This window comes from Hemitrygon akajei, chromosome 5, assembly GCF_048418815.1.
Source record: "Hemitrygon akajei chromosome 5, sHemAka1.3, whole genome shotgun sequence".
Classification (NCBI taxonomy): Eukaryota; Metazoa; Chordata; class Chondrichthyes; order Myliobatiformes; family Dasyatidae; genus Hemitrygon; species Hemitrygon akajei.
The window spans coordinates 64,898,155-64,925,541 of NC_133128.1; the positions used below are offsets into that span (position 1 = coordinate 64,898,155).

General features: G+C 38.9%; 1 protein-coding gene across 2 annotated transcripts in view; it reads left to right on the forward strand.

The window, feature by feature from the left end:
• Positions 1-27,387, forward strand: part of LOC140727831 (interleukin-1 receptor accessory protein-like 1) — a 1,400,327-nt gene that overhangs the window by 1,353,274 nt on the left and 19,666 nt on the right. For both annotated transcript variants that reach the window (XM_073045632.1, XM_073045631.1), the window contains exons 9-10: positions 22,673-22,816; positions 25,783-25,953. In XM_073045632.1, coding sequence (XP_072901733.1) covers positions 22,673-22,816; positions 25,783-25,953 — 315 coding nt within the window. The remainder of the gene's footprint in view (positions 1-22,672; positions 22,817-25,782; positions 25,954-27,387) is intronic.

Sequence of the window (27,387 nt, forward strand, 5' to 3'; positions counted from 1 at the left end):
TTGTTAAATAATTAAGATATGTACAGTATTAGAATAGATATTTCTCAGCAGAACACACTTTATTTTATGTGTGCTGTGAGTCCCTTGACTGAACATAATATAAGTGATTAATAGATCATAGCAATTCATGGGTAAAATTTAATATTAATTTACCCAATCTTCTTGTCATAAGATGCACATGCCCAAATCAGGTTCTTGTTAATTGTCATGCGATGAAAGATGTCTCTGCTGACGATTAGGTTTTGCATCTGAGAAGCAAATCCATGTGGGGGATGTGCAAGAAGGCGTGTGATTTGTGAGAGGAAGTGTGAAGTTAGAGACACAATCGGATGCATGACAGCTGTAGCAAGGTTCGCATGCCATTACTTCCCGGAAGGTGAAACATAACAGCACAAATGGCAACAATGCTTCACTCCCCGATGAGCTCAACACCTGTTATGCGTGATTTGAAAAGGAGAATATGTTGTGACCTCCATCTTGGAGGGAGACATCAGAACATCCTTCAAGAGAGTGAACCTTTGAAAGGCGTCAGGCCCCAGTACGTGGCAGGATACTGAAAATCTGCACTGACCTACTGGCTAGACTGTTGAAGGACATCTTCTGCCACCCACTGCTACAGTTGGAGCTTCCCACTTGCTTCCAAAGGGCATCAATCATATTAGTGCCCAAGAAGAGAAGGGTGAGCTGCCTCAAAGACTAATGCCTGGTAACACTCACATCTATTATGGTGAAGTGCTTCTAGAGGTTGGTCATGAAACATATTAGTTCATGCTTGAGGAGTGTCCTGGATCCAGTCCAAATTGTCAACGGTTCACAACAGGTCAACAGCAGATGCCATTTCATTGGACCTTCACTCATCTCTGGAATAGCTGGGCAATGAACCTGCACTCATCATGATACTCTTCATTGGCTACAGCGCCACATTCAACACTATTATCACTGCAAAGGCATCGCTAAGCTCTAAGACTTGGGCCTCACAACCTCACTCAAAACAAACAAGACCCAACCCAGAGATAAGCAAGCAAGACACTAAAGGAAAGTGACCAGCAAAGTTAGGGAAAACAGACAACACACAAGAGGCAGGCAAAAGAGTAACCCTATTCTCAAAGTTCAAACTTCAAATAATTTATTATCAAGGTATGTATACGTCACCAAATATTATGCCGAGTTTAACTTTCTTGCAGGTATTCACAGTAGAACCAAGAGGTATCAATGAAACACTGCATACAAACAAAAACTGACAAATTGTCCAAAACCAAAAAGAAACAAATAATAATGATAATAAAAAATAAATAATTAAATAGTGAGAGGAACATGAATAGTGGAGTCCTTGAAAGTAAATTCATACATTGTGTTTCATGATCAATTCAGTGTTGTGGTGACTGAAGGTGTTTATACTGTTTCAGAAGCTTGATGATTGAAGGGTAATAACTGTTCCTGAACCTTGTGGTATGGGACTTAAGGCTCCTTTACCTCCTTCCTGATGGTATCAATGAGAAGAGGACGTGTCCTGGATAGGGGTCCTTGAAGATGGATGCTACTTTCTTGTAGCTGTGCTCTTTATAGATATGCTCACTGGTGGGGAGGGCAATTCCTGTGATGGGCTGAGCTGTATCAATTACTTTCTGTACGATATTCTGGTATTTCCGTACCTGACTGTGATGCAACCAGTCAGGATACTCTGTACTGTGCAACTGTAGAAGTTTGTCAGAGTTTTAGATGACATGCCAAATCTGCGCAAACTTCTAAGTAAGCAGGGGTGTTGTCATGCCTTCTTTGAAATGACATTTAGGTCCTGGTCCCAGGAGAGATCGTCTGATATGATAATACCCAGGAATTTAAAGTTACTGACCCTCTCCACCTCCGATCCCCTAATGAGCACTGGTCTGGCCTGTACAATGCCAGAAGGGTTTAACTAAAACAACATTAGATGTATTGCATTTGGTCACTTTCATTGTAAATACTTCTAGTGAGGATGCTGATAGTAATTTCTGCAGTTCTCATTACATTTATCATTCAGAATTACTGATAATACTGCTAAATCTGTTATAATAGAAGTCATACTAACGAAAATCTGTGCTAATCTGTGATGGATCTCTGTCAGAGAATAAGGTTGGGTTAAAGATAAAGCACTGAAGGAAGAGTGCAGACTACCCAGATTATTCTCAAACTCTCTTGTGAAATGTTATGAAACTATTCATTGATACCTGCTTTTATTCATTGTGTTTGTCCAGGAAGTTGATTTGTCTGTCTATATATCTACACCTTCTGCTTAGCTGCTGCAGTGACAACAGCCGTGTGCTTCCTATTATTGTGATTCAAAAACTTGTCAAGTTTTTGAACTACACTGTTGCAGTGAACAATCCAGAACCTATCTCAAGCAAAACAACAAACATTTAAATCTTATACCACCTGACCTGATTCAACGGTATCATAATGACATTTATACTCTGCACATAGAGACTATGTGATTTCAGATGACTCTGTAAACAACCAAATTCACAATGCTTTGTAAACCCCATTAAATTCCAACACACTGTACATATGTTTAAACCAAAAACAGCAAATCTCTGTGCTTTATGGTGTAGTACAATTTGATATCTGCTGCACAGCATATATGCTGTTCACTCTTCACTATTTCTCTATTTTCTTGAACTGAATTTCTCCTACAGTTCCTCTCCAGTAACTATTAAGCTGTACCCTGCCTTTTCTCAATGCACCACCATTTTATTCTCTAGTGCAGATTGGTCTTTGCTTCCTGATCCCAACTCACTCTTTATTGCCTTGTTCACAGTCCATGTTAACTAGAATTTTCTCTAAATTTAACTGCGCCAGATTAGTCCTCCCCAATCCGATGACAGTGAGATGAAGCTGACGTTTGAGTTGATCAGCACATTTGATTCTACTCTTTCTATTCTGTTTAACAGAGCAGCTATATCAGGACCAGGATGATCTGGAGACCTGAAATGAATGAGGGCAGATATCACTAAAAATAAAGATCAAGGAGACATAGAGTAATGGAGCTCTACAGCATAGAAACAGGCTCTTCAGGCCATCTAATCCATGCCAAACTGTAATTCTATCTACTCCTATCACCCACACCTGGACAGTGGCCACCCATTCCCCTCTCATTCATACACTTATCCAAGCTTCTCTTGCATATCAAAATTGCAATTACATCCACCACTTCCACTGGCAGCGTGTTCCATATTCCCACCACCCTCTGAGTGAAGAAGTTCCACCTCTGGTTCCATTAAATATTTCAACTTTCACCCTTAACCTATGACCTCTATTTTTAGTTTCACCCAACCTCAATGGAAAAGGCTCACTTGCATTAACCCTATCATATCCCTCATTACTTTTTATGTAATTAGACAAAAAAAAACAAATGCTATTTTGTATATCAGATTGCATCGAGGCAGCTGTGGAATTTCCTTCTTCAAAATGGTGTCCCAGCATCAAACAAAAATCAACAGCACTTACTCCGTTTCATTCTCAGTTTAATAAAACATTATTGCAATATTTCACCTACCGTTTTATTAATAATGTCAATTGACTGCTTGGAACTCCATGAGCACGTTCCCTGTCGGTGAACAGAACCAGGTGCTATACTTCAATGTCAAGCCCAGCGTCCTGTGTCAACAGAGAATTTCGAAGAAACTAATGACACTAACAGTCTCTAATTGTTCTTTTATGAATGCAGCTCATGTTTATTTCATTGCATGAGATGTATATTGTCAAGGGACTGCACATTTACACTTAAGATGTTAATTCAGTGCGCACTATTTAATAAATTAAGTAAAAGTTAAATTAATAGTTTTATTAATAGCCTTATTAATGACAATTAACAGTTTTAAACGGAGCTTAGAATTTCTTTTTGCAAGAATCAACCAGTAAGGCAATAATGGAAAAGGAATTTCCATGTGTATTTCAACCTGTGCACATCAGTCTTTCCCATGTTTTGTACTGATTGATAATTCATAGTGTTACTTACAATCAGGTTATTCATCGGTGGAAGAATAGGCATTTTTAATCAATGTGTTAATAAAATTATCGTGCATGTATTCCTCAAGAAAGCTCTTTTAGTGCAAATTTTAAATTTATATATATTTTATGTTATCCAATTGAATGTCTTTTGTTTATAGTGAAGTGCAAATGAGTTAAAACAAATTAAAGCAATAAGATTTCCAGTGTAAGCAAGTACTGTACTGTGCTCCGTGTTCTGATTGTCTGCTGGGCACGAAGCAGGAATGCTTGGTCAATATGCCCAGAATGAACTTTGAACCACATCTATGCAAATGTTGGTGTTGCTTTTAAAGAAAGTAAAGCACTTAGTGACCAAACATGTAAGAAGAATTTGCTCCCATTTTGCAATTAAAACACAAGGAGTAACTAATAACTCAGTACTGGCTGTAAGAAACATCAGGCATTGGGCTGGATTTTGTCTCTGCCCAGTGTTCGCTCAGTAAATAGGTGGAGGTTGCACTCTGCATTATCTGATTATATAATGTCTGTGGGCTGTGGTTCCCAAAATGTGCACCCACCACTATCCGGGGACTCTGGGCAATCTCAAAAGCAAGCAGTCATGCAAGTCTCAAACTTTAAAGAAAGGTCACTTTCATCCCAGCATCTTCATCCAGTTTAACGACTGACCAAGCCTGCCTCCTATTTCCACCCTTCACAAACATAGTACTCTGTGGCCCAGGCCCTCCCACACTATGTGACACTTAATCAAGGTACTTAATTTGCATTATTTCACCTCTGCCGCTGTCTTTCATGGTGGTATTGAACCTTAGCCACTTCCCCTTCCTCTGCGATGTTCTCTTCCCTATCTCGGTAACTCTTTCTGTTCCAATGATACCACCCTCTTTAGCTGTTGATATTCATTTTATTGTTTTGGCCGGACTTATGACATGCTTTCTGAAATTCCCTCCTTTATCCCTGATTGCTCTTAACTTGTTCCCATTAGCAGCCTCCATAACTTCTTGTTTCCAGAGGAGTAGCACCTCAGTTCCTGCTTCTTTGCTATTCTCCTGGAAACAATATACTGGGAGAAATTTTAAACTGAACCCTTATTTCCAAACGACAGCTAAGTGAAGTATTTTCTTTCAGCAACATTGAGTGCAAATTTACCCCTAGTGTGCAGCTGTTAAAGAGAGAAGGTAAAATCAAATATAGTTTCAGGTTTCTTGAATCTCTAACCTTAATTTGATCAACAATTTCAGGGTGCTGCTCACAGTCTCAGAGCTGGGGCATTTGTAAAGATTTTTCGAGCTTGGGTTGTTTGAATCTGTAGTGATCTGACTGCAGTGGAGCCACAGGACCATCGCAGCTTCTGAGCAAAATGGCAGAGTTCAGTTGTTAAGCTCCAGCAAAGACTTTAGTGACCCATGATCTCAGACTGCTCTTTAAGTGCTGACTGCCTGTACAATTGATGCTGTTAAGATACCCATCTCTCAAATACAGTGATCCAATATAAGTGAATGCTGACAACAGCCTCTCCACAACAAACATATGTCAGGACATTTAAAAAATATAAAATGAAATACTGCTGAAAATCTGCATGAGAATATGTTTATACAAGAAATATTTCATGAGCCTTTAAAATGAAATTCTTGTACATCAAATTCAGTTGAATTAAATAATGATATATTGTATATTCACTGACACACTAAAGGCAAGACAGAATGGAACATTCTTATCAGACCTTCGATTCTGTGACTACATTAATCTTGTGTATATATCCTACCAATGGCTTGTACTTTATTTATATGGAAATATAACTGCTCATGTGAAAATGAACATCTATAGATACCTGAATAGCATTTATTCACAATTGAAAAGCACAGTTTTGTTAGTGTTGGCTGTTTTAATAAATATGTAGAAAAGATATAATTCTGTAGATGATTGAAAAGGCATCACTCACTTCCACATGCTTAAATGTTAGTTTGGTCAGTGGCTGTAAATATGGTTTTCAAAGAGTGATGTTAATTTTAAACCGGGCACTTGAATCATTTTGATTCATTGAAGTGTCAAAGTGATATTTGTACCTGCAATTTGCCAGTACAATTTAGGTCCATAGGGTTTCCAGGCCATTGTGTTTGCTGACGGAGATGACTGCAGGCTGACTGAGCTGCCAATGTCTGACTCAGATCGAGCCAGTGCGGAGGAGGACAGTTTGATTCACATGCCTGCCCCGGTGAGACCCTGCTCTTCAAGAAATAGATTTTGATGATGTCATTCCCTAAAGGTGAATTTTCACCTTTCCTGAAAGCTGTTCTATACAATGGCTGAGTAAAGCTGGAGAAATGCTGAGCCTATAGGTTAACAACTGGATGCTGGTCTCAGTTGACAGCCTCTCTTTGCCTGCAGTGACTGTGGCAAGTAAATTGGTAGGCCAAATCATCATTGCATCAGCATCCACCTGTACTAACCTGCTCAGGATGCTGACCTGAGAGAAGTCCACAAAGCAGAGCAGGCATGGCCGGAGACTGAGTAAATCCCAGTGCCTGCCCAGGAACTGCTGCCAAGGGGCTTTGAACTTCTGTCAAATATCCCTGATAATTAACTGCTCAGCCAGATCTTCTAACAAGCTGAACAACTGAATTCTCTTGCATGACGCTACAGAAGATCACAGCAACACACGACATCTTTGTTGCCAACTCGGTGCAGAGAGTCACTGGAGAATTCTGCCAGATGATTCCATTCACTGTACGTACTGCTATGAAGCCAGTCACAAAGGCTTGCCAAGGTAGTTCCATTCATTCAGCTTGACATTAGTCCCTAGCTGATGAATGAGTAGGTTGTTAGCTTCAACACTCATTCAGTTCTCATGGGATCAAGGGTTATTGACTCACCTTGCAGTCATATCTGCCCGCAATACATCATCTGAAAAAGATTTCATCCCCTTAATGTGCAGTAAACAAGCAGTTCGAGGCAGAAAATTTCTGAGATGCTACAACTCTAAAATGAGAATATGAAGTATGAGAAATGCTTAACTATGCAGGGAGAAACAAGATTGACATTGTTGGTCAACAGCTTTTCATTGGAAGCTAGAACTGAGTTCTGATGAAAGGTCATCTGCCCAAAATATTGGGTCATCTTGAGCCCAGAATTGATCAGCTCTTCCATAGGATACTGCTGCCCATCTGCCAGCTCTCCTGTGTATTGGTATTGTTTTTTTTTACTCTCACATGTTGTCAGGACACTGGAGCAGGGACCCAATTGCAGATCAAGTACTGTGCACACTGTGTTACTTATTGAGCAACAAATCCAGAGGTGCAAACCAAATCGGCCTCAAAGTTCGGGCGGAGATCAAAACATCCAGAGAAATCCTAAAATCAGAATCAGGAAAACTCACTGGCACAATCTGGCGACAAGCTGATGAAAACACAGGACTGAAATACACTGAGCAATAAACAGAGAGGCAGATGACAGGTGGAGCACAATGAGACACAGGTGGCAGCAATGCAGGTAGTAATGGGAAACCGGTGAGGATGGAGTAATCAGTGATACAGGGGCCGGAGTAGAGCAGGGGTGGGGACAGGAGGACATGGGACATGAAAACAAACAAGACAACATGGCAATACAAAAGCACAGAATGACAGCTGGGGGAAACACACAAAGAGACAGTTCAACTGGAGGCAATGACCCATGTACCAATATACAGTGAAAAGCTAGCCTTGCATACTGTTCATACGGATCAAATTATTCCAGAACATATTAACATAGAACAAAGTAAAACCATAACAATGCAGAATAAAGTGTTAAAGCTACAGTGACAGTGTAATGCAGGCAAACAATAATGTGCAGTATCATAAAAAGATAGACTGTGAGGTCAAGAGTCTATTCATTATACAAGAGGTCCATTTAAGAGTCTTATAACAGTGGGATAGAAGCTGCCCTTGAGCCTGGTGGTGTGTGCTTTCAGACTTTTGTATCTTCTTTCTGATCGGAGAGGTGCAAAGATAGGACGTCCAGGGTGACTGGGTCTTTGATTATGCTTAGTCCATTACTGATGCAACAAGAAATGTTGAGAGAGTCCACATTGGGAAACTGGTTTCCTTGATATGCTGAGCTGTGCCCACTACTCTGCAGTTTCTTGCGATACCAAGTCATTGTGCATCCATATAGAATGCTTTCAGTGGTAGTTTAATAAAAATTGGTAAGCGTTGACGAGGACCTGCCTAATCTCTTAGTCCCCTGAGGAACCAGAGGCATCAGTGAACTTTCTTGGTCATGACATAAAGATGACTGTACCATGGCATTCACCTTCCATGTCTGTAGTGACCTTGGATCTCCTTACATTGGAGATGAACTCATTTGCAGTTTATAGTTTAACCATATAAACATATAACAATTACAGCACGGAAACAGGCCATCTCGGCCCTTCTAGTCTATGCCGAACGCTTACTCTCACCTAGTCCCACCTACCTGCACTCAGCCCATAACCCTCCATTTCTTTCCTGTCCATATACCTATCCAATTTTTTTTTTAATGACAAAATCAAACCTGCCTCTACCACTTCTACTGGAAGCTCGTTCCACACAGCTACCACTCTCTGAGTAAAGAAGTTCCCCCTCATGTTACCCCTAAACTTTTGTCCCTTAATTCTCAACTCATGTCCTCTTGTTTGAATCTCCCCTACTCTCAATGGAAAAAGCATATCCACGTCAACTCTATCTACGCCCCTCATAATTTTAAATACCTCTATCAAGGCCCCCTTAACCTTCTATGCTCCAAAGAATAAAGACCTAACTTGTTCAACCTTTCTCTGTAACTTAGGCGCTGAAACCCAGGTAACATTCTAGTAAATCTCCGCTGTACTCTCTCTATTTTGTTGACATCTTTCCTATATTTCGGTGACCAGAACTGTACACAATACTGCAAATTTGGCCTCACCAGTGCCTTGTACAATTTTAACATTACATCCCAACTCCTACATCCAATGCTGTGATTTATAAAGGCCGGCATACCAAAAGCTTTCTTCACCACCCTATCCACATGAGATTCCACCTTCAGAGAACTATGCACCATTATTCCTAGATCACTCTGTTCTACTGAATTCCTCAATGCCCTACCATTTACCATGTATGTCTTATTTTGATTAGTCCTACCAAAATGTAGCACCTCATACTTATCAGCATTAAACTCCATCTGCCATCTTTCAGCCCACTCTTCTAACTGGCCTAAATCTCTCTGCAAGCTTTGAAAACCTACTTCATTATCCACAATGCCACCTATCTTAGTATCATCTGCATACTTTACTAATCCAATTTACCACCCCATCATCCAGATCATTAATGTATATGACAAACAACATTGGACCCAGTACAGATCCCTGAGGCACACCACTAGTCACCAGCCTCCAACCTGACAAACAGTTATCCACCACTACTCTCTGGCATCTCCCCTCTAGCCACTGTTGAATCCATTTTACTACTTCAATATTTATACCTAACGATTGAACCTTCTTAACTAACCTGTGTGGAACCTTGTCAAAGTCTGTACTGAAGTCCATATAGACAACATCCACTGCTTTACCCTCCTCAGCTTTCCTAGTAACCTCTTCAAAAAATTCAATAAGATTTGTCAAAACATGACCTTCCACTCACAAATCCATGTTGACTGTTCCTAATCAGACCCTGTCTATTCAGATAATTATATATACCATCTCTAAGAATACTTTCCATTAATTTACCCACCACTGACATCAAACTTACAGGCCAATAATTACTAGGTTTACTCTAAGAACCCTTTTTAAACAATGGAACCACATGAGCAATATGCCAATCCTCTGGCACCATCCCCGTTTCTAATGACATTTGAAATATTTCTGTCAGAGCCCCTGCTATTTCTACACTAACTTCCCTCAAGGTCCTAGGGAATATCCTGTCAGGATCCGGAGACTTGTCCACTTTTATATTCTTTAAAAGCGCCAGTACTTCCACCTCTTTAATCATCATAGTTCCATAACTACCCTACTTGTTTCCCATACCTTACACATTTCAATATTCTTCTCCTTAGTGAACACCGAAGAAAAGAAATTGTCCAAAATTTCCCCCATCTATTTTGGCTCCACACACAGCTGTCCACTCTGATTCTCTAAAGGACCAATTCTATCCCTCACTACCCTTTTGCTATTAATATAACAGTTGGTTTTTCTGTTCTTTTTTCTAATTAATTTAGAGGTTTTTTTCTCTTTTTAACTACATTAATAATAATTACTAATTCAATAATGTTGTTGAATTACTTGAATTCACTTAATGTCAGAGGTTTTTGAGGTCAGACTGTCAAAAGCCATCAGGATGGTACAGGGTCTGGGGCTTCAGTATCTTCTGCCTAAGCCACAGTCACTGTTCATCTTAGAGAAGGGCGATGGAATGGAAATATCCATTTCAGTAAATTCTGTGGAGATGCTGCAAGTAATCATGGCACATAAGCTGAATTCAGGCAGATCAAGTGTGATCTGGCCTGGCAACTCTGAATCTCACCCAACAGCTATTACATGACCTGTCAAGTATTGATAGATCATTCAGTGGTTGAATTTGAAAAAAAAGTATGTTCACTGCTTTAGTGTTTTATTCTGTGTGTTTTGCATCTTTGTGCATCAGCATGCATATATTAAAGGTTCAATTATTTTTATGACCTCATCAATTTTTTAACAAGATTTATTTTACTGAATATGAGCTCCAAAATAATCAATCCTGGTATTCGTTTATTAATAACTATGATGTACTTTGTGGCTGGAAGGTCACACGTAATGACAATAACTTAATAGTACATTTTACTACCTTGCAGAGCACATTTCTAAAGGTAGCGCCCTTGACAAACCATAAATTATTCCTGTGAAGTTTTAACTGCTACAAATCATGATGGCAATGAAGATAGCAACCAGATATCCCAAATCAATGGCTCCTGGAGCCTACCCACGTATTCTGTTCAGGAAGCAGAGTTTCTTCATGTAAATTCAATTTTTATGACATAATGGTTCTAAACGTAGTGTGCAAAAGTGCATTTCTTTTTCATTTACCATTCTCATCTCTGGTTGTCTGACAATCACACAGCTGTCATTGACCTAATAATATGTTTTCTACCTCTGATGCAGCTGTCAATCAGGCAGGCCGCTGGACAATGGAAGGCAATCTGCTTTCTTATAATAGGATAAATGAAGTGACTGAGGGCATGGCTTTTTCCAGACTGATGGAATTTGACTGCATTTGAATGGCGTCTAACATTTCCCGAGGCTTTGAGCTGGTTGGCAATATCTCCAATCTATTGGAACTTCTTCAAATTTGCTTAGTTTTTTAATAGAGAGGACCCTTTTCTATTTAATGCAAGATGATGGCATTGACAAATGGTGATAATTTGTTTTCTGAACACAGTACAGATTTTGTTTGATGAGCAGTGCACTGCAGAATGATGGGAAGGCTTGTCAGTTCTTGGAGACAAGTAATCAAGATGGAGTTTCCGGAGTTCATAAACAATTTCCTTTTTGTTTGTGTCTGCTCCATTCACACGGGAATAATGAACAATCATTTAAGATCATGGCATATTATTATGTTTCAGGATGTAATCTGACCCAGTGTCAAGATTTTGTCGGAAAATGGATGATGCTCATCGTTGCCAATAAAAAATAATTTCCTTAAGCTTTTTCAGGAAATTTCATGTTTGATGATGTATGGGAAAGATTTAAAAGATGTTTTTTTTACAGTTACTTCTCAAATATTAAGGCATAGAGTTCCTCATTTAAAAAAAGCTTGCACAAATGCAATAAATCCACTTGCAATTTTAGCTTGACACTTATAATGTGATGCGAGCATTTAAATCCATCTATTTCAATTACCTGTTATTCTAATAGAAACAAAGGATTAACATTAAGTATTCATTTGCATATCACTTGCAATAATTTCCTGATCAGTCATGCTAACTTTAAGCAGCTACAAGGGAAAGGTGAGGATGTAAGTGTAAATTCCAAATGTAAATATTATTTTCTTGGAATCACCATTTTGCTCCATCTTCCAGAATTTCTCTGCAGTTCCTGCTCTTGATGACTAGACTTCACAATGATAACATTCCTAAACCTTTTTGCCACCATCTGTGTTATGTAAACAAATTCTATTTTTTGGACTGTGAAATTAAGTGCAGGTCAAAGAACCTTCTTGGGTAACTTTCACACTCCCCATTAAAAGTTTTGGATCATGAGAGCGTATTGCAGGAATCTGAATGCAGAACTTCACTTGGATCCCAAGTAAATCATTTGTTCAAATGTCACCAAAGTTAACAGCTGCCAGGATCCTGCACATAATTTGCTTTGATTTGTAGGGCACTTGTCCTAGCATTCCTATCTTGAGGAACATCTGCAGCAAATAAGCACAGCAACACTATCAGTTTGCTGCAGGCCTTTTGCTTAATGCTTATTTTTAAGCAATGGCTATTGAATTCTTAATGTGCTTCTTCCAAGTGGTTCAATTTTAGAATACTCTTGCATCGAAGAAGCAATTTGAATATTTTCCATTTTTACAACATATGCAGATGCAATAATCTTCCTCCACAAAAGGTCATTGTTTTTAAATTCAGCTGAATATTAAGGATAGTTCTTCATTTTTCAGTACAGATGAAAATAAATGTGCTTCATCATTGAAAATTAGCATGCAATTGGATGGAATTCCCTAATGTAAAAAAATCTTCCGAATTTAGATACTGAACCAACTGTTCCTTCTTCTCATCAATAATGTTACACACAGAGATACACTCTACATCTCTGAAAGCTCAAAACTTTTTTTTAAAATAGATCAGAAAAATATTACTGACAAGATTTTTTTTTAAAAAAGCTCCAAAAAAATGTGCTCAAAATTCTTCCAGTTGAAGACTGGAGAAGTTCATTTGAAACCAGTGAAAGACATGGGAAAAGTAAGTAAATTGGATTTTGTCTCTCAGTGTGCATCTGCAATACCTCTATATTTTACGTAGATGCTTCCAATACCTGGGTGTTAAGTCCCACGATAATGTGCTTCCCTATTGTTTGCATATCAATAGTGTATAAAACCAACAAATGATGTACCTCATCTATAATTCAAGAGGCAACGGTGGTGGTTATTTTATGTAAATATCATTCACATGTACAGGGGATGCCAGTTAATTGGGCCATCAGTTATTCAGAGCAGTTGTTTATTAGGGACAACTCTTAACGAGCAAGAACTAATTGAGAAACCAGCTGAGATTCCCTTTGTTTATTTGGGACACTATGTCGTTTAATTGGGGAGTCTGTTTCTAACCAGCATCAGTCACGTGCACTTGCATAGCCATTACCCACTACACCATGCTTAGAGCAAACAGTTTTCAAAAAACGTCCATTGTGTGTGCTTATGTTCAAGAAGCAGTGATTTTTTTGTCACTGTTAGTGGCGAGAAATAAGCAGTAAGACAATTCAGAACTGTTTCAAGCATTCAGGCTTGGAGATGCCAAAAATGGCCATGAATGAAAATGAAACAATTTCACTATTTCAAGTTAGGAACTACGAAGAATCTGAAGGTATCGACAATTTTCTTGAATGTTACAATAAAAATTTAAATTTAGAAGATACAATCATCGAAAGCATTGCATAAAAGCAGTTCAGTTTCTGTGCTGATTTTGTTCATTTACGGTCAATCAAAAGAACATGCCAGTGTACTGTATGAATTCCTCTGTTGATAACTATTAAGAACTAAAACACAATTTTATGGTACAATAGTAGTTTAAATGCATAATGTATATGTATTTAATAAGTATTTCCATGAAACTTCAGCTAACTGGGGCAGCCGCTTAATTAGGCCAAAATGTACTGGTCCCAGTGTGTTCCATTTAACTGGAATACACTGTATTTTACAATTTGTAACATGTGCAAGATTAGCATTGACCAGCCACTGACATAAATGTAACCTCCCTATTTTTGTACACTATATGGCAAATAGTACCTTCCAATATCCAGTCTTAATTGTTCCTGATATCTAGCTCATCCACCTTCTCCCATCCAACATCCAGCCTTCCAGAGCCTTCCCAATATCCAGTCTCCAACAGCATTCCCATTCTTCAGATACCTCCAACCCAACCATGTCCTTTGTAAGCCTCTCTATAGTAGTTGACCAAAATATTCCTGAGTTTGTGGGTTTGTCCTGTGAGGAGAGATGTTTTCTGTAGAACCAAGAATGATGAGAGGTAATTTCCTTCAAACTTATAAGATTTTTATAGGGATCAACGGGCTGGATGCAGACAGGCTTTTTCCTCTGACTGAGTAGTGAGAATAGAGGGTCACTGTCTTAGAAAAGAGGGAAGAGTGCATGGAACTGTGATGAGGCTCAGAAGGTGAAGAATCTTTAGAGTTCCCTGTCCCACCTTTAGAGTTTCACTCAGAAGGTGAAGAATCTTTAGAGTTCCCTGTCCCAGGAGTTGTGAATGCTAATTCAGTAAGGTCATTCAGACTGAAGGTCAATAGATTTCTGGAAACTACGGAAATCAAGGAATTAAGGAAACTGCAGGAAAATTGAGATGTAATAGAAAATTACTGGGTGGTGGAGCTAGCTGGAAAAGCCAAATGTTTGCAATCCAATTCCTTGTCTTTACCATTATCTTTCACTAATCAAGAAACTGGATGGGTTGCACAATTTCTTCCCTGCTTGATGCTGCATCTCTCTGTAATTTCTGAGCTTGAGTTTTAAAAGTGAGTTGTGGGAGATTGAATCATTTGACACAGATTCATCCCTTTCACTGCAGTCACTGTGCTAATTGGCACTAATCTCCGGTTTTCTTTTTACATATTGTTTGTGCTTTAAACAAAAGTTCCAATCACAGTGGACTATTTGCTGAATATTTTCAAGAAAATTTACTTCCACTTGCATCATCATCTGTACTGTTGCTTTGCTGGAATTGTATGTCCTTATGTTCTATGAGCATTTTAATAAATTATTTCTCTTGTTGGAGGCCATTTCATTCCCTATGAGGTTGATTTTATTCTGCCCTCTGGCGTGAAGTAGTCACAGCTCAACCAGCAACCATCAACCCTTTTCATAAAGGCAAGAAATAAGTGTTTTTTTATGTAAGTGACATGAAATTTACAACCACATTTAACACCATAGTGTTTATCATTTTACAGTATTTTGGGCCTGTGTGTTTCTCTGTTAAACCACTTCACATACACTGAACATCCACATCTAAATTAACAATGTTGTCAGAATTTATGCCACTTAGATTCTCATTGGCTCTTATTGAAGTATTAATGGATCATAGTTGCAGATACATTATAGTTCCTTACTCATTCCCAGCAGCATAATTGCATTATGTACATCACTAAATGAATTTAGTAGGTTGTAAATATTAATTAGTAAATGGACATTTTGTCCCCTTTTATGTGAGGCCACAGAGGAAGCCGTTTAAAATCCAGAGTGGAGTCTGAAGGATGGAGGTCAAACTTGTTGATCCATGAAGCCGATGAAATAGAAATCTCAGCACTCCCTGGCACACAAAACATTGGGCTGCAATAATGTACATCTTTACAGTAACTTCCTTGAGACTGATGCAATTATTGTTATCTTGTTTAGCTTCTTTTTCTAAAAAATTCTAGGATTCCTGTTATAAATTGCCAAAATGAACCATGTATTTGAATTAAGTGAAAGGGATCTTATAGGCCAACTAATGGATTGAAAATGTTGAGTACTTTTCAATACAGTGGTCTCACTCAGATCTTAAAATCTAAATAATCTGAACTAAAGATGTCCATAAATCTTGTTTCTTCATCTTGTTCACTTCATAGTAAGAAGGTACAGATCACTTCATTGATTTCTATTTTATCAGTTTCCTCTTAAAGGTGTCCTTCAATGTAAATCAATCAATCACTTTTTCTAGATCTACATTGTGATGTCTCCCAGTCCAGTCACTGCTTACTGTCTCCTTTTTCTTTCCACTGAACTTAAATCAATGAGCTGCAAACTAACTTGAGTTTAGACTGTGCCATGAAAATGAATAATATAGTAATTGGTTCATAATAATGTACTGTACAGAATAATTACTTTTTCTGTCATAAAACCACATTGAGATGTATGTATACACAAATATACATCTGGATATCCACATACATATTACATAAATACTGCACATAACTGAAAAATCTATTTTCACAAGAGACATCATAGCTTTACATGATGGTTTACATAGTTTTTGTGACAGATTTTTGGCAAAATTATCTATGTTCAAAGTTTAGCGAAGTTTATCCAGTTCAAAATTCAACAAACTCTCTTTATTGGCTTGATTATTTCTTAGCTATCATTCATCTGGACAATAAAAATATATCTGTCCATCAAAGGAAGATAGGATTGAATTTCCTGGAGTTAATTCAGTTAATCAGAGAGGATAAATCTAGGTTAAATACACGATCTCAAATATATTATTTATACCACTCAGAGTTTGGAATAACAAATTTACTATGTAATAGAACAAAATTGCTGATAAGTTTTCATATACAATTATACCAAAATAATAAAAAAGGTTTTATAAAAGGAATAATTCTTTGTCCTGTCATATCCAAGGATGACAGCTTGATTTGTGCAGTTCATCAACTGCCTGAAGCAGGAGAGTTTTCAAAGTGGGAAAGACATTGTACTGTGGCAGTTCGGCTCCCTCAAGCTCAGAAGTCTGGATCCAGTGGTATGAGTAGTCGTCACAACAGGCGTCTTCCTTGGATAGAGTGGACAACCATGACTTCTTCTGTGCCTTGTCATGCCCTTTGCTCTCCACAGAGCGTTGGAGAACTGCCTTCGTGGCATAAGAGCAAAATATGCTATAAAAAAGAGCATGCTGGAAACAGCAATTCAAATGGCATATATGGATATTGAAATAATTCATATTACGCAATAAAGACCTTTCATCATGATCAAGATTATTTAATTTTTCTTGTATACAACTGTAAGGGAGAATGAAATAATTGTTATTCTGGATTTGATACAACACAAAAAAAAGCTCAAAAGGTAAAGGACACAAATAAAATAATAAAAAACAATAAATATAAATAGATAAGATAGTTTATATACATGGATTAATTGTCTGTCTGTAAACGTAGAACATAGAGCGTAGAAAACCTACAGCACAATACAAGCCCTTCGGCCCACAGTGCTGTGCCGAACATGTACTTAAAGTGATGCTAGGAACAGAGGTGTCTATAGATAAGGTGGCTCTGACAGGAAATGATAAACTAGTGGTAGTTAGGAGCATAGAGGAGTGGGCTAGTGGGTTGAGGTGTTGATCAGCCTTACTGCTTGAGGAAAAGAAGTGTTTTTGAGTCCATTGGTCCTGATATGGATGCTATGTAGCCTCCTCCCTGATAGTGGGACAAACAGTCCATGAGCAGGGTGGGTGGGACTTCATGATGTGACCCTTTTTCGGCACCTTGCTGCATATATGTTCTTGATAGCAGGTAGGCTGGTGCTGGTGATGCATTGGGCAGTTTTGACTGCCCATCGTAAAGTTTTCCTGTCCATCACAGTGTGGTTTCCACACCATGCAGTGATGCAGCTTGTTAGGGTGCTCTGTACTGCGCATCTGTAGAATGACATGACCATGGATGTGTGAAGTCCAGCTCTCATTAGTCTCCTCAGGAAAGAGAGGCATTGGTGAGCTTACTCTGACTGTGTAGGATGTGTTCTGGGACCAGGACAGAGATTCTGTAAGATGTACACTCCCAGGAGTTTGAAACTGCTTGCAGTTTCCACTGATGTAAATGGGGTGTGAGTGGTGCGAGTTCTCTCAAAGTTGGTAACCATGTCCTTTGAGTCGTTGACAAGGATGAGGTTATTTGCCTGGCACCAGGCCTCAAGATATTCCACCTCCTCTCATCGTCTCATCATTGTTGGTAAGGAGCCCTACCACTGTCGTGTTGTCAGCAAACTTGACGGTCTGATTATTCAGGTGTTCACCGTTCAGTTGGGTGTGAACAGAGTTTTCAGCACACAGCCCTGAGGCCACCATTTTGAGGATGATGGGGAGGTTTACATTTGCAGTTTTTTGTGACTTCAATAAACTATATATGTTCATGTTGGTAACATAAAATCAAAGATGCAAAGCTTATGTTCCAGTATATGTTTTTAATAAATAATTTAGCAGAGTTCAATATCTATAGTGGTTTATGTTGGGTCTACAAAAATGTAAAGTGAGCCTTCTCCAGATATTTAGTGATTGTGAACATCCAGCACTGAATAATCCTTATTTAATGGTACATTATAATTGGTTTGAAAGACCTATTCAGAATGGAAGTGGGTTAGATTCTGTAAGTGTCTAACTGAGATGGGCTGCTAAAATGTTCAGCTCATGCTGGAAAGAGATCATTTGGTATCAATCCATCTCTCTGCAAAACTATCCCTTGCCAGTATGCGGCATGTTGCTGCCACAACAGCAATGTTAGATTAGGACATGGTGTTCTGAGTGATGTCATATACTTGTGAAATGTACCATCTTTCTTCATAAGAGTCACTGATCTCATTTGAATGTAGCATCTAAAGTGTTGGTATTTCATCACAGATTGAAGACAGTATTGAAGGGTGTCAGCCTGTTGCCAGCCAAGTTTTTTTTGTTTTAAGAACCAAAATAGATCATATTTGATCCAAACCAAGTAGTCATAGAAAATGAGAATGCCTGCACTCAATGGCTGCTTTATTAGATACATCTGTACACCTACTCATTAATGCAAATATCTAATCAGTAACTCAATGCATGAAAGCATGCAGATATGGGCAAGAGATTCAGCTGCTGTACAGACCAGACATCAGAATAGAGAAGAAATGTGATCTAAGTGACTAAGTGAAACAATTGTTGGTGCTAGAAAAGGTGACTTGAGTATCTCAGAAACTGCTGATATCCTGGGATTTTCACACACAGCAGTCTCTAGAGTTTACAGATAATAGTGTGAAAAGCAAAAGTGAGCATTAGTTCTGTGGACGAACACACCTTGTTAATAAGAAAGGTCAGAGGTGAATGGCCAGACTGGTTCAAGCTGACAGGAAAACAACAGTAGCTTGTGTGTTATAACAGTAGCATGCAGAACAACATCTCTGAATGCACAACATGTCGAACCTTGAAACAGATAGGCTACAGCAGCAGAAAACCATGAACATACACGCTGGTGCCTGATAAAGTGGCCACTGAATGTATGTGGTACATTTGAGCACGGTGTACCATTAAGAACTGAAGATAGCATCTGACATGATTTTTAATGTTATTTTCCCAGCCCTGCAGTTACTTGAGATTTGACTGTGTTTAGTAAAGAGTGCATAATAGGTAGCTATATCTGATATTGGCTGTACTGAGCAACACATCAAAGAGCCTACAGACACAGTACAGAGAAAAAGGATTTACCTGGCCTACTGGGCAGAATAAGAAGGTGGGGAGAGTGGAAAGAGCGCAAGCTAGAAGGTGATAGGTGAGGCCAAATGGAGGGGGGGTTGAAGTCAGAAACTGGGTGGTGATAGGTGGAAAAAGTAAAGACCCTTTACCCCACCTTCTTCTTCTGGATTCTTCCCCCTTTCCTTTCCAGTCCTAATGAAGAGTCTCAGCTCAAAACATTGACTGTTTATTCCTTTCCATAGATGCTGCCTGATCTGCTGAGTTCCTCCAGCATTTTGTATGTGTTACCCCGGATTTCCAACATCTGCAGAATCTCTTGTGCACCATGATACAGAACTGTATGGAAGATCTCTCCAGTATTCATTTACCCCTGAAGCACCATGCAAGTTATCTGTTCATTATTATATGGCCCTTTATGTGTCCAAACTGACTGACACTGTTCCTACATCGCTAATATTTGTGCATTTCAAATAATATTTTGTCAGCTTTAGTGGCTTTGAACATCCAGGGCTTAAGAAGATCATTAGGTTAGAGCTTATTTTAGTTTCGGCTGCAACTGTGCCCTGTAGGACCTAAACTGAAAGGACTGGTACATTATTTACAAGGTCACAGAAAAGAATGAAGTTTGCTGTGTACTTTCCCTTTGGGGGGGTAGTGGTACTTATTAAAGTGATGTAGAATACTGGTATCAGTGAAAAGATTGTAAAGTATGAAAATTCTCCGAGAATTGCTAACACACTTTGTGATGGATTTTCGTTCCCTGAGTGAAGGAGCCTCTTCTTTTTGCCAGGCTTGGAACTGCCACTTGTAAACATCATAGTTGTAAATTAAACTTCCAACCAATATTCACTGCTTAGCTTCTGGTTGTAAATGGGAGCTGGTCTTCATTTCTCAATTAAAATAGAAAGCAGTAATCAGTTTGAAGTTTAATGCACAGCTTTCCAAACAAGCTCTGTCTATAGAAAGCAGGATGTTGAGCTATAGTACCTGTTTAACTGCTGAAGAAGTGCAGTATAAGACAATAGGTTATTTAATTTGGCTTGTTTCAAAACAATCGACAATGGCTAAGTCGCAGTTCAAGAAAGCTTGCAGACCAGGTGGAGACAATCACTTAGCATGAAAATAAATGATCTATTAATAAGTTGCAATGCTTATGTACTTGGGGAAGTTAGCTTCACAGCATTAATTGTGGGTATCTGGGATCTGTGTCTCCAAGAAGCTTTTAGACTGCCTGTGTTAAAAGGTACCAGAAAAAAATATCACAAGAGTGGCAAAGAAAATTATAAATGAAGAGAGCAATTCAGGCTTATTAGGAATGGAGTAAGCAACATCGAGAAGCATGAAAGAAACATGGGTGAACTGCCTTTGATTTCTGTGACAGACGACTGGTTCATCTGCATTGTTGGTATGTCTTTTTGGCTTATAGGAATTGTATCTGTGCTTTAGAAATCCTTTGTGTTTTAGAAATGGTTTGTAATTTGGAAGTCTTTTATAAGATAGAATTCATCTGTGAATTTTAAATGTACTTTAAGAATGTTGTTTAGATTTACATGTTTATAAATGAACAAAGTAGTTTAACTTTATTAGCTGGAAGTATCTTCTCCTTGGTAGGGAGGGGGACCCACCATACAAATAGTGGGTGTTGGCAGCTAAACTTACTATGGAGAATAAACAGGGAAGTAAACTAGCCTTTGAAGATTGGATAGTTACAGTATCATTTCCCTTGAGTGAGGATGCTCATGGCTATTTGTATTTGATAGAATTTAAGCTCTTCATTTAGGTTTAGAACTTCGTGATTAGCAAACACAATACCATCATAACTATAATTCATGTGCTGAAAAGCTGAGATGTAGTATCAGAGATGCATGATGTAGAAATTATCTACGTAATATCACATTGACAAACTGAACTTTCCATGGTAGAAACAGCTAAAATCTGTGTTACAATGCAAATCTTATTATTATTGTTTGTACAGCCTCTGCCAAGACAATGTTTAAAATAAACATTTTTCCCAATCCTATGCTTGCAGTTGGAAGTCAATGACTTAATACTTTAAGTATAATCCCTTCAGAGAGACTGTTCAGTTATGTGATATAAAGCTCCTCATTGTAAAGCCTTTTAACAATGGTGACAATGATCTGTGAACACGTTTTAGAAATCAGCTTCTGTAAGTTAAATTGTACCAGCTGTATATTCTGCAACATTAACTCCTCATTATTGGCACTGTTGGTTGCAAGGGCGATTGTTACAAAGTGATGCTCTCCTTTCTCACTCCCTCAGCTCCATCCAGTCCATTTTCTGCAGGCAACTTCCATTGCTTTTGAACGATCTGTAAGCTTTTGGTCTTTATTTGATACGTGTGACTCAGAAACTCAACCATTGCACCCACCTTCTCATTCCCAGCACCCACCTTTTATGGGTGGGCAAGAAAAAATAAGTTTTTACATAGTCTAAGGGAGAAAAAGTTGAAAGTTTGAAGTCAGACTTCGAGGCCAGTTGGCTGGAGCCCTGCGTCTGCGAATCCACTGGGGTAGATCCAATGTCTGCATGACCAAGTCCATTGGAGGTTGGAAGCCAAAGGAGATGGCCCGTCTTGGGGTTAGAGGACTGTGTATGTGCGTGGGTGGGAGGGTGGGAGGAGGCGGACTTGTTTTGCTGTTGTTGTTTTGTTGCTCATTGTGTTCTGTATTGTTCGCCTGACATTGTGAGCATGCTGTGTTGGTGCCAGAATGTGTAGCGACACTTGCGGGCTGCCCCCAGCACGCCCTCAGGTGTGTTGGTTGTCAATGCAAATTACGCGTTTCACTGTATGTTTTGAGGTGCATGTGATAAATAAACTTGAATCTTGAATCTTCAAGTTGCACAAAGATACACTTCCCTGCTGCCTTTTGCAGGAAGTGAAGGTTTTATGAGAGGAATCTGTGATGGAGAGGCAACAAGATTCAGAAAATGAATTCTAACTTGAAATGTCCATGGTAAGGCTTCAAATGTAGTGGTGCACAAGAGACCAACATAGAGGAAATTGTAATACTATATTTGAAATATAGGTAAGGGTGTTTATCTTCCCGTGGAGCTGTCTTTCTCAATACAGCAAACCAGTATTCTATGAGAGAAAAGTAGCTTCAATGCGAATTTGATTCAAACTAAACATATAAAAATAAATTTCTCCTGGAACTTCCCAGATTTTCTTTTAAACCTAAAATGGTGATGTTGTAATGTACATAAAACAAAGTTAGGGGATGGATTGCAATTATTTTTGTGAAGGTCTGAACCTGGTACAGAGCTGACCATGTCTTTTCCATTCCAGAGCTGATGTACACTGTGGAACTTGCAGGAGGACTAGGGGCTATTCTTTTACTGCTGATCTGTCTGGTGACTGTGTACAAATGTTATAAGATAGATATCATGCTATTTTATCGCAATCATTTTGGAGCAGATGATCTAGATGGAGGTAAGAGCTGATATGTGAATTTCATATAATTTGATTTTCTGGATTCTGATGACAATAAACATTGCCGTATGTGTAAATAAGTATTGTAATATAAATAATGTACTTGCATTTGAATTTTTGGTAGTTTGTGTATATGCACCCAATGCATCACCACCTTTACACCACTTTGTATGAGATCATCCCCAATGTGTTTTACTTTAAGATATGAAAAGAGCAGAAAGATATAAAACCTAACACTTCGCCTTAAATTTTATCTTGACTTCAATTTAATACGACAAATGTCACACTTATACTCATTAGTATTTCCCGTATCACTTTATGATGAATGCACTGAAATGTTTTCAACCGCACGTTAGGGTTAATTAAATAATACCAAAATAGAACAAATCATTGAAGATGGTAAACATTAATTTCTTCGTCAATACTTACAATAGACTTTGCACCTGTTTTCCATTGGCCTAGTTTCTAAAATTCTGCAGCTAATGCTAATATCATTAGCTGAATATAGAGCAAGGAAGTCAACAATTATAGTGTGCATATAGCACTGGTGATCAAGGGCTAATTTCTCTCCCAGTTGCTGCAAATATGTGCAAAAAAAATCAAGCAAATATTTAATTTTTGCCCAGAACACTTACAAAAGCACATAGTCCATTATGAAATAGTTAGCACATGATCACATGTTGACTTAACTAGCAATGAATTAAGGCACAAACTAACGGAGATGGGAGTAGACTCTCACATGGTGGATTGGATAGTGGACTACTTGACAGATAGACCTCAGTATGTGCGGTTGGGAGACTGTAGGTCTGACACGGTGGTCAGCAGCACAGGAGCGCCGCAGGGAACCGTACTCTCTCCAGTCCTGTTCACCCTGTACACATCAGACTTCCAATATAACTCGGAGTCCTGCCATGTGCAGAAGTTCGCTGATGACACGGCCATAGTGGGGTGTGTCAGGAATGGACAGGAGGAGGAGTATAGGAAACTGATACAGGACTTTGTGATATGGTGCAACTCAAACTACCTGCGTCTCAATATCACCAAGACCAAGGAGATGGTGGTGGACTTTAGGAGATCTAGGCCTCATATGGAGCCAGTGATCATTAATGGAGAATGTGTGGAGCAGGTTAAGACCTACAAGTATCTGGGAGTACAGTTAGACGAGAAGCTAGACTGGACTGCCAACACAGATGCCTTGTGCAGGAAGGCACAGAGTCGACTGTACTTCCTTAGAAGGTTGGCGTCATTCAATGTCTGTAGTGAGATGCTGAAGATGTTCTATAGGTCAGTTGTGGAGAGCGCCCTCTTCTTTGTGGTGGCGTGTTGGGGAGGTAGCATTAAGAAGAGGGATGCCTCACGTCTTAATAAGCTGGTAAGGAAGGCGGGCTCTGTCGTGGGCAAAGTACTGGAGAGTTTAACATCGGTAGCAGAGCGAAGGGCGCTGAGTAGGCTACGGTCAATTATGGAAAACTCCGAACATCCTCTACATAGCACCATCCAGAGACAGAAGCAGTTTCAGCGACAGGTTACTATCGATGCAATGCTCCTCAGACAGGATGAAGAGGTCAATACTCCCCAATGCCATTAGGCTTTACAATTCTACCGCCAGGACTTAAGAACTTTTCTAAAGCTATTATTAATGCTTTTTGAGATAGTGATTTAGATGCATATCATATTTTCTTACTGAGTTAAGTATTGTATGTAATTAGTTTTGCTACAACAAGTGTATGGGACATTGGAAAAAAGTTGAATTTCCCCATGGGGATGAATAAAGTATCTATCTATCTATCTATCTATCTATCTGAATAGTCTTACTGAATATTTCAATAGTGGTTATCCCTGATTACTGTGTTTTTTGTGTTAGTTTTCTTTATTTTTATTTATTCAGAGACACAACATGGTACCAGGCCCTCCTAGCGCAATGAGCTCACACTGTCCTATTACACCCATGTCACCAATTAACCTACTTCCATATGTCTTTAAAATGTGGAAGGAAACCAGAGTAAACCGTGGCCACAAAGAAAACATACAATCGCCTTACAGACAGCAACAGGAAGTCAACCTGGGGTGCTAATGCTGTAATAGCTTTACGAGAACCACTTTGCTATTGTGCCACCCCAGTTAAGGTTATCTCAATATGTTCTTCATTATACTAATCAGATAATACAAATTGAGCAAGTATTTTGATTCATCCCATCTGAGTAGTACAATACAGAATAGCTTTACAGAGCTACGTAGATACAAATGGATTAAAAAGCTGACCAGTGCTTCTCCAGTTTCAAGGGACAGCAAGAATTACATGCTTTTACAACAAAATAATTTAATCCTGGCAAAGTGAATATGTTAGTAAAAAAGTGGATCCTGTTTCAAATGGAAATGATATAATGAAATGTTGAACAGGCTATATGAACACAATATTAACTTGAGCTTTTTGATTCTGAACAAAGTTTAGTAATTTTTGATGCATTTCAACAAGTTATTTGAACGTCAGTGCGTGGTTGTGTAAAATACATTATAGTAAACAGGAAACCAAGACTATTTATATCCTAATTGGTATTTATATTGACTTCATTGGAAGTAAGCTTGAGATGGAACTCATTATCATCCACTTTTGGTGGTCAAACCCATGACTGACTCCACCAAAGTATCAGTGTGACTTTGCAAATAATATCAAACCCAAAATTAGCACAGAAATTGTTAATAGATTAGCGGGAGCTCAAGAACGTCTCTAGCAGAGGGAAAATGTTCAGGTTCAGTTACACTAACACTTTTCAATTCAGAATATTGATTTTTATCACTGCTTCTTTCTTATAAGTAATATTTCAAACTGTTATAAACATTTAACTTCAAGGTTGTCAGATTTACTGATCAATTAATGATGTTTCTGCATCATCAAAAGAAAATAACACAATGACAATGGAAAGCATAAGAGACTATTCAGGGAAAATATTTTCATTATTTTCCAGAGAATAAAGATTATGATGCATACCTGTCATACACCAAAGTGGACCCTGACCAGTGGAGCCAAGAAACTACTGAGGAAGAACGTTTTGCTCTGGAGATCTTACCAGATGTGCTAGAGAAACATTATGGGTACAAACTGTTCATCCCTGATAGGGATTTAATTCCTACAGGAAGTAAGTCAATTATTTTTTCCTGCCTTTAGCTTTCTTCAGCCAGCTCCACAATTTGGAAGAAGCAAAACTTTGCAAGTAATCACATTTGAAGTCTAGTTACTCTTCAGAATATCAGCTTAAAGGTTCAGTGGCTGGAACTCTCAGCTTTTGAGTTTAAAGGTTGCGGGCTTAAGTATCACTGCAGAAGCTTGAACGCAAATCCTGACTGACTCTAAAAAGGGTGTGTATCCTCAAGGGGTATCCTAGAAGTGTCATGTTTCGAAAGGAACTAAAATCAAGATATCTCAAATGTATGTAAAAGACTTAATAACACTACAGATACTAAGCAGGACCAGTGCAGGTATCACTGATGTCCTTTTCAATATTTATCCTTCAACCAACTTCACTTAATGCAGAACTTTACTTGATTATGGCATTGCTGTTTGTGGACCATCAGTGTGAAAATTGGCTATCATGTTTCTTACATGCCAGCAGTGATTACTCTTCAAAATGTACCTCATGACTGCAAAGTGCAAAGTGCCACATCTTGTAGATGAAACTATGAAAATGGACAAGGGAGAGCCAGTGGATGTAGTGTACCTGGACTTCCAGAAAGCTTTTGATAAAGTCCCACATAGGAAATTAGTGGGCAAAATTAGGGCACATGGTATTGGGGGCAGAGTACTGACATGGATTGAAAATTGGCTGGCTGACAGGAAACAGAGTTGTGATTAACGGGTCCCTTTCGGAATGGCAGGCTGTGACCAGTGGGTTACCACAAAGGTTCGGTGCTGGGACTGCAGCTGCTTACAATCCACATTAATGATTTAGATGAAGGGATTAAAAGTAACATTAGCAAATTTGCTGATGACACAAAGCTGGGTGGCAGTGTGAAATGTCAGGAGGATGTTATGAGAATGCAGGGTGACTTGGACAGGTTGGGTGAGTGGGCAAATGTATGGCAGGTGCAATTTAATGTGGATAAATGTGAGGTTATCCACTTTGGTGGCAAAAACAGGAAGGCAGATTACTATCTAAATGGAGTCAAGTTAGGAAAAGGGGAAGTACAACAAGATCTAGGTGTTCCTGTACATCAGTCAATGAAAGCAAGCATGCAGGTACAGCAGGCAGTGAAGAAAGTTATTGGCATGCTGGCATTTATAACAAGAGGAATTGAGTATAGGAGCTGTACAGGGCCCTGGTGAGACCCCACTTGGAGTATTGTGTGCAGTTTTGGTCTCCAAATTTGAGGAAGGACATTCTTGCTATTGAGGGAGTGCAGCGTAGGTTCACAAGGTTAATTCCCGGAATGGCGGGACTGTCATATGCTGAAAGATTGGAGCGACTGGGCTTATATACACTGGAATTTAGAAGGATGAGAGGGGATCTGATTGAAATATATAAGATTATTAAGGGATTGGACACGCTGGAGGCAGAAAGCATGTTCCCGCTGAT